The sequence below is a fragment of the Pieris brassicae genome, chromosome 14, assembly GCF_905147105.1.
Source record: "Pieris brassicae chromosome 14, ilPieBrab1.1, whole genome shotgun sequence".
Lineage (NCBI taxonomy): Eukaryota > Metazoa > Arthropoda > Insecta > Lepidoptera > Pieridae > Pieris > Pieris brassicae.
Window position 1 is genome coordinate 1,225,494 of NC_059678.1, and position 8,882 is coordinate 1,234,375.

Consider the following 8,882-nt stretch of genomic DNA (forward strand, 5'->3'; position numbering starts at 1 on the left):
AGATAACACCTAGAACCATGTCTAGTACTTTAAGAGATGACTTAGGATTTGTATCCTATCAGAGACGTACTAGTTTTCTTAACTGTTATTTTACAAAAACATTGGGTGTTAAAACCGAAACATTACTGAAGCGGTACACAAAAAGAGGTCACAGAAATTTTTTGTTTACGGATGAGTTTTTTTTTACAATTGAGCTACATTTTAACAAACAATATATAGTATTTATGTTCAAAGATTTAAGAAAGCTTTCCTATTAGTCGACAGAGTTCAACGTGGGCACTATCCGACTTCAGTGATGGTTTGGTGGAGTAGTAGCTATGAAGGAGTGACTGAGCCATACTTTTATGAAAATGGTTCAAAACATCGGCAAAAGTGTATCAAAATACCATTCTTGAGAAGGTAGTGAAGCCTCGTAACAAAACAAGAATGGTCCTTCTAGGAAAAAGGCGCCGGATCATCAAACTCAGTCTACGCAGTCTTGGTTGGGAACGAACGTTTTGGACTTCATAAGAGCTGATGACTGACCGACGTCTAGTCCCCATCTTAATCCGCTGTATTATGATTTATAGTCAGTTTTAAATAGACTTGCTCTAAACGCCATGATAATTTAGAGTCCCTCAAACTCGATTGGCAGTGAAGAATTTTACCATGGAAAGAGTGCGTGGTTCTATTGATATCTGTCCCCAACGTTTTAAAGGCTTTTAAGGTATTGCAGCCAATGGAGACCAATTCGAACAAGCTACAATATATATATATATTCTAAATAGAATCAATTTTTTTATTTTGTTTCAGTATTTATGGCTAGACTAGGTAATAATTGAATTTGAGTTTTTTATTCTTCTGTATCCTCTAAAAGTTGGCATTAATGATGTTTTTCTAGTTTTAAACTTCTGTAATTAATGTTTTTTATTCGTTGATAAAATTCTAAAATCACACTTGATAATAAAACGCGCGTGTCATAATGCGAAAAGTCCAAGATGTCTATGTCACTATTTTGACTTGTTGCTATGGCAACGCCAATCATTAATAACAAAACAACGACGCATAGATTTTGCCCAATTCCATTATTTCGTTAAGAAAATGTCTGGATTAAGTGGTTATGACAGCGAAGCTGTGGGCTTTGACAGCATAGCTCAGGCGAAACGATCAGGAACTCAAAGCGGTACCCAAACAAATTTTTCCGCGTCTGGTGTTGGTTGTCAAACAACGCTCAATCACGACATTGGCTGTACTGCCTCCGAAGTGGTAACGTCAATAAAAGAACCACCCGGTCTTAACGAATTCCTTCGAAAGGTAGTACCAGCTATGATGGATCAGCTTGACCAGACAGACAGGGATTTCTCCTCAGATTCCGATGATGAGGAGGTCCTAAACGCCAAGTTGTTTCAAGAACTAAAGCTCCACGATGGCATTGGAGCTGGCGACCACCAGTCAGCGGTTTTAGGTGTAACCTGGAGCAGTGCCGGCAATTCGTTGGCCGTTTCCATCGGAAAGTTGCAGCATGAGACCTGGTGTCAGAATACAGGTTTGATTAAGGTAAGGTATCTTGACTTACCGCTAAAAACGTAAAACTATGTATAGGACGTATGAATCTTCAGTAAGACATTTCTGATCCATTTCTGGACGTAGCCTTCCTCCAATACGCGCTGAACTAGTCTCATTGCCTCCACTGGGAGACAACCTCCGGGAGATGTCGTCAGTCCACCTAGTCAGTGTGCAGCCGCGCGGTCTTTTGTTCTGGCGAGGTCTCCTTAACGAATTATTATTATTATACAAAGTATTAAATCCATGCAACTTGCCCGCGGTATTGCGTCACTCAAATTCCGAGATAAGTTTTTGTATGCACGGGGCCGCCCAGTGTTCACTAATATATAAGATCAATATAAATTCATAAATAGCAATTAGGAATATGACGAAAAATAAATTCAGTGTCTATCAATTTATTGCTCTGTAAGGTTATGTTGGTAGTAATATAAGGAGAAAACTGCTCAAGTGAGAGAATTGCAGCCAGTTGGAGGCCTATACTCTATTTTTAAACGCGATCCGTAAAGGAAAACATCGTGAGGAAACCGGCTTGCGTTAGAACTAGTCGTGTGTCAGACAGAGGAGTCTCATCACCGTCTTGCCAGATTGACAAATGATCATGAAACAGATACATGAGGCCCAGACCTTTAAAGGTTAGGTTAGGTTAGTTTTTATTTGTATTGTTTTTATTTTACATCATGATAAATTATTAAATTAATATTAATTATGTTATGTATGAATATTTTTTCCAGAACTAGTATATTAAGATTTTTTTAATTACAGGTTTACACGTTGAAGAGAGCCGGCGGTGAAAAATTTGTGCACAGCTTAGATATATCTGAAAATAACTGTGTGTCAGTTGTCAAATATCACCCGTCAGTCGCTGCGTTGCTCGCGTATGGGACCACGTCTGGCGAAGTCGTTTTATGCAATTTAATGAATGGAAACATGGAAGAAGGTAATAGATATTTAAGCACACAATCATAAGTCCATATGATTATTAATGTTTTAGTGACAATGTTGCAATGACCCTATCGGTGCGCGTGAGGCGAGCACCATATAATAATAGTTTCTAGACTAGGCAGTAGGGAAACAAATGAAACTTCAACTGTTAAGTATGTATATATTAAAGTTGAAAGTTTACACCGAAGAAACCAAGTTAATAAACGAAAAGGATTGAGAACACAGTACGGGAAAAGAAAGCGTTTAAACAATAATAAATTAATTATAAGTGACAAAGGGTGAATTCGTAATTCGCGCGCACAGGTTTCACGTTAAAGAGTTCGTATCGCACTGTCCGCTGGTCGCGCTGCCACTGCCTAAAGGCTCCTTTTTTTTTGAATAGAATCTCGCTGTTGGCCTTAAGGGCCTTTACAGCCCAGCTCGGGCTGTTTTGGCGAGCGTAGCTCGGCCAGAATGACGTTTGAAAGGGCCAGAAAGGGCGTCTCCTGTGAGACTCGAACCTCAGCTTGGGCCGTCGCGGGGTGGTCAATCGCCTGAATGGCAGGACGGAAGCTCACTGGAGTGAGCCAAGTCTTCCCCGGTGAAGGCGGTTTTTTACCCTAATCTGTGTTTGGTTATTTTTATTATTATTGGCCGCGCGGACGGCTTTTAATTTATTGTTAGCTACGGTAATTGAATCGTCCGGATCCGTTAGTGTGTGTCGAGGCCTCCTACGAGCCTTTTTTGTCGAGAAGGGGTACTACTTGATGCTTTTACGCACCAGCGAATTGGGATGGTGTTTAGCCTTGTCAAAGTGGCGTGTGGACGCCAACAGCATCCATTGGGCTATGGTAGGGATGGCTGAAGGCTCCACCCACCGCGCCCGTGTCATCACACATAGCGGTAAAATCACCGACGTGGTCGTAAAGAGGAGTGGTCTTATTTGGTCGCCACAGCTCATCCAAGGGCAATCCTTCCCTTTAGTGCAAGCATGCTGTTAGGCTTCACCAGCAGACACCTCACCAGAGATACAGCTCGCTTCGTGGCATAAAAACAGTCCACACCTGCACAACCAAACATTGTAGACGCATTGGAACAGCGAGGAAGCCAAGGGGAGTTCAATACTGCAGTCAGTATGTTGATGGCAACATAGGAAGGACATTGTTCAATTTTTTTGTTTAGTATTTATCGGACGAGAACTGTCAATCCCTCTACAATTATTATGGTCAAATGGGAAGAAATGTTGAAAGTATTTTTTAATGTAATAAATAAATTAATTTACTACTAATTATAAAGACTTATTATTTGTAAGTTCTTAATAAATTATTGTACAACTACTCCACAAAAATCAATCAAAATCATTGTCTTAGTAACATATTGTTATGAGCTAGGTCGTAAATCTTTAATAATAAGAGGAATTTGTTTGCATTAATTGAGTGAATCCCAAAAAAAAAACAAAATGTATTTAAATAACTTTAATTGAATTACTACAATGATTAAGACTAAATAAGTAAATTGAATCGGCCCTATATGAGATTCACGATCAATGATCTATATTATAGACTTATTCCTAATTGAGAATTGACCGGTCCGATGTGAGGTATCCGATGAAAAGCTTCCGTTATCTGTTGTCAATTTCCTTTTATGACGGTGTTGCGTCAGAGGTGTACTGGTATTGGTTATGCGGGGCTAAGGGAGTGCAATGGATATGTAACACACTCAAAAATATATTAATTACACACAAAACAACAAAATAGCCAGTATTCAGTCCGTGTTTGACTAATGTTTAACACGACCGACGGAATGAAGGTCTCCTGCAAATTCTTCCACTTATCTCTTATCTAAACTATTTTCCAATCTTTCCCCGCTCTTTTGTTTCATCTTCCCTTTTTTTCTTCCTATTCGGCCATTCCGAATAAGAGTTATTTTCACCCTATCATCACACACACGGGCAATATGACCGGCCCATTTCCACTTAGCTGCTTGCAAGGCTTCGTATTACTTTCACTTTGTCTTATTCAATCGAAGAAGCTCGCTCGCTCGCCCTTTGGCAATCTTCTTTATTAGCACCTTTTTAAAAATCTACGTTTGGCATCATATGATAGACATGGAAGTATGCTTGTTTCAATTACTGTTCTTTTTATACTCAAGTTAAGGTCAGTTTTCTGAACTTATTGCGTTTAATTAAACAAAACACTGTCAATAATTACATCAATTGACACTATTACTAGTAGTCGCTTGTCTTCACTATTATTAGCTAACGGCACTTATTGAGCTATTGAACTTTATTCTCATTCAAGACTGCCTCGTGGTTATGCATATCCACTCTTTTTGGAGCGGTCATTAGAGTGTTGTTCGCGTCCTGTCCGCACTATCGCCCTTGGTGTGTAGGAGTGGAGGAGGTGTTGAGCGCGACTTGCCACAGAATGAATGGCCACGATTGGGCCGGCTTATATTTCCCTATGAACAAACCTAAACCACATTCAAGAACTTCTTGGTCGTAGTAGTTCATTGATTATAGAATGGTCTTGATCTTCGTCTCTCCGTCCTTGTCGTACGGCATTCTTAAAGACTTACTTAGAAAACAGTTCCGATCTTCCTCTCTCGCCCATCATTCCACCCATGTTCTAGAAAGTTAGTCTCATCTAGAAAGTTAGTCCAAAATTTCTTCACCTAAGAGGTATAATTAATCCTGAAAAGGCCTGTAAACAAATTACCTTAAAATTGTACCAGCTAGGCTTGCTTGAAAAATGTTTCAGCCACGCAATTTCTAAATTTCTAGTATGTGTAGAATTGAATTGGCATTTCATACGATCTGTATTTGTAACAATATGCTATACATCCAAAATGAGGGACAGGCCGTTATATATAAATGAATACAGGTACCCAACTTGCTTCGCCATCTGGCTGTCATGGATCCCGACGTGTGTCGGCTTTGCAATGGGCAGACGCTCCACTCGCAAACGTATACCTCATCATGCAGATTCATAACAAGGGGAAGAGACGAGGTGCTGCTGATCAGGTTATTTGTTTATTATATTATTTAAGGGACTGCGAGCAGAGTTCAGAGAAGTTATTCGGATTAATGCAGGAAAGAAAACCTGCAGCTGAGTTTCATCGTCGAACCTCGAAGCAGAAAACGAAATTCTAGTATGCTGTGCACCACCAATATGTGGAAGCAGCTGCCCATTAGTGTCCTTCAAGAATATGGGGGTAACAATTCAGCATCCAGCATCCAACTCATCCCTGAGGTCATAGGTTCGATCCTCGGCTAGCCAATGTCTTTCGGTCTATCTGCGCTTTCAAAGCTGACTTAGTCAAGGAAGGAGAACATCGTAAGGAAACCTACATTAAACTCAAAGTCGAGCAGTCAGGCACAGAAAGCTGATCAACTAATTGTCTATTAAGAAAACTAATTACGAAACGGATACAGAAATCTGAGGCCCAGACCTACAAGGTTATAGCGCCGCTTTATTTATTATATAATACGTACTAATAATAATAGGTGGTGGAAAAAACCACATATAGAGTAAATTATAAATTCCAGGTGTTATTCTCATCTGGTAGCGACGGGACGTTGAACGTGTGGCAGGTGAACGCGAATCAGAAAGTATTCGAAAATATAACGTCCTACCAAATCAATTCAACACGAAAAGTAGTCCCTGACATCACATGCTTCGACTATGTGAAGTTCTACCCGCTGCGCGCGAGTTCTGATAAATTACCTGACGATATTTTCGTCGTTGGGGCAAAGTGTGGGAGGTTGTTTCTATGCAAAATCCATGAAAAAATTGATCCGGTATACGACGTATTAGAGGGGAATGGCACGTGTGTGCTGGACGTGGCTTTTGGTGTCCAAAAGCCGAATATTTTTGTCTCTATATCCATTGATTCCGAGTTGAGGGTGTATGATGTGATGCAGAATGCTCCCATAAAGGTATATATGTATCAGTTTGTGATACTTAAACCTTCTTTTTCTATTATATTCTTTATTTCAAATATATTTACATATATAGTTATATGTTTTTAGTAGTTACTAGCGAACCGTCCTGTACACATCTTAAATACGAAATTTAGAAACGTTCTTATATATATCCTATAAATTTAGAAAATTAAAAACCTACCTAATTGTAAATAATCTGAACTATTCTAGAATCCACTTAAAACTCATCAAAACCTATTAATTGCATTACGGTTATGTCGGGATTCGATCGTCTTGCTTGTGGCATTGTTAATGATAATATCGACATGATAAGAATAATAGAAACTCGAAAGAAATTCATCAAGCGATCAACTTCAACTCGTTTCTATTTGGTGATGTTTATTTTTTTTATACATAATATACTTACACTAACAAACTATACATAAACTATTCTAATGTATAGTTTGTTAGGGCTCGTTCAAGTATTACGTAAGCAGATAATACGGCAATTTACAATGGTTGTAAATATTTTTGTATGCTGTATTTAAAAAAAATTGGGGTGGACACTTAGGGGTTTGAAAAATAGAAGCCGATTATCAGACTTAATGAATATGCATAAGCATCGGTCGAGCCGTTTCGAAGGAGTATGGGGAAAAAACATTGTGACAGGAGAATTTTATATATATAATTGTCACCGTAAAATTGTAAATACCGTTAGTTTGTAATCTATCTCACGGATTCATTGATATGCAATAAGTATATAAGAATAAGACATATAAGAATTACAAAAGTCGAGATTGAGCAGGATAGCATATGATTAAGAAATTTTTATGCAGAAGAGTTTTAAAATATGTTAAGTTAAGTTAATTTTATCCACAACGAAGATTTAGGGGGTCAAAAATGGCTTTCAGAAAGGATTGTACGGTAGTGCTGCTTTTTTTCCCGATTTGGCGAGCTCACTGCCGATAAATTCACATTTTATTCGTTAAATATGTATTATTTTAGTTGTTGTTGTTGCATTTGACGGGACATCTTTTTCATTTTCAACGAAGTTAAAAGCGATAAACAGTGTCTGGTAATAAACAAATGATATTCAGAAACATTTGAAATTTGAAGGTGCTATGTCTGGACTGGCCAATCTCGTGTATGGCCTGGCTCCCCACAATACCATGTGTGGTGCTTGGCCAAGCCGAAGAGGGGGAGATCAAAGTGTACAATGTATCAGCTGGAAAACCGGTACCGGTTGAGGGATTTACCGGAAACGCGTGCGTCACTTGCGTGGCTGTTAGTCAGATTGGGTAAGAGAATTACAACAACAAAATTGTGCGTATACTAGTGTACACACGTGAAACTTCTTTATGACATTATTTTTCGAAAAATGATCTACTATATGCAACTTTACAGAAATTGCTTTAAGCAAAGTTAAATTAGATAAAGTTTAACAAAAGGCTTTATTGTCATAGACGTGAAAGTGTCAATTACTACTAAGGTTATTACAGAACTTCATTAATTGTAATTGAATTATTACTATCATTGTTATCGTTATTATATATTTTTGTTATTAATGGCTTCGAATCTCTTCGAATCAACCGTGATAGGGACAAGAAAAAGATGGCACGTAAAGGAAAAATGTGACAGTCAATTTTTGTCCTTCACCGATAAAGAAGTTTCATTTCAAAATAATCAATGTACAATACTATATATTTTACCTTCATCAAAAAGACCTTCAATAAACACACGCACTCAGGAAAAAAAGTAAGGTTCGTAAACCGGCTTTAGACTGAAACGGCCGACGGCGTGTGTCACACAGTAACTTAATCCCTTACTTGCCTATTATAGATATAGATACTGAAGTCTGAGGTTCAGACTTAAAAGGTTGTAGGCTTAATTCCGTAATTGTATGTATGTTTGTCTAAAGATTATTTTGAATAATGATGCGTCAATGATTTTGATGTATCAATGTTTTTATTGTATATTTTCGAATTTGCAGGACGTGTCGCATTGCTTCAGGGGACGCTGAAGGTTGCGTGCGCATTTGGGAACTCCCAACACGACGCATTAGACTGACTGGGGATGATTTAGACTTTTAATATTTAATTTAATTCTATTTTTATTTAATTTAATAAATTTTATTTTTTAATTGTTTTTTAAATTTCCTCTTTAACCTAAAATAGAGACGGTACAGACATTTCTGGCTGTTTCATCAACTGGAATCGAATCTTAAACTAAGGAGTATTTGAGGGTATAACAATGTTTATCAATTTATCGGGCATGGAAGTGTTTGGAAATAAAACCATGCACTATGCATGGTTTGATTTTCACATTTGAGCTTTATGAACTAATATTAGGGCCTAACATAAAATTGGTGTTTTGTCGTACGTCGCCACTTCGACCTCAATATCTCCTGGTTTAATATCTCAATATATTTGGTTTGGAATTCCAAATTAAATTTTCTACAGCTATTTATTCTTGCATTTTTTTTTCGAAAACTACG

The 8,882-nt window shown here is 38.0% G+C and overlaps 1 protein-coding gene across 1 annotated transcript; it reads left to right on the forward strand.

The window, feature by feature from the left end:
* The first annotated feature begins 1,015 nt into the window (after window positions 1–1,015).
* Window positions 1,016–8,525, forward strand: LOC123718030 (cytoplasmic dynein 2 intermediate chain 2-like). Its single transcript, XM_045674381.1, has 6 exons — window positions 1,016–1,536; window positions 2,308–2,482; window positions 5,349–5,488; window positions 6,014–6,403; window positions 7,505–7,686; window positions 8,379–8,525. Exons 1-6 carry the CDS (start codon window positions 1,081–1,083, stop codon window positions 8,476–8,478), a joined length of 1,443 nt encoding a protein of 480 aa, XP_045530337.1. The 5' UTR covers window positions 1,016–1,080; the 3' UTR covers window positions 8,479–8,525.
* The last annotated feature ends 357 nt before the right edge of the window (window positions 8,526–8,882 follow it).

What these genes read in the sequence shown, in the direction of transcription:
- LOC123718030 (XM_045674381.1), top strand. Translation starts at nt 1,081, where the DNA reads ATGTCTGGATTAAGTGGTTATGACAGCGAAGCTGTGGGCTTTGACAGC. An exon ending in AGAATACAGGTTTGATTAAG is followed by an intron (nt 1,537 to 2,307) that starts GTAAGGTATCTT and finishes TTTTAATTACAG; the next exon opens with GTTTACACGTTGAAGAGAGC. An exon ending in GTGGCTGTTAGTCAGATTGG is followed by an intron (nt 7,687 to 8,378) that starts GTAAGAGAATTA and finishes TCGAATTTGCAG; the next exon opens with GACGTGTCGCATTGCTTCAG.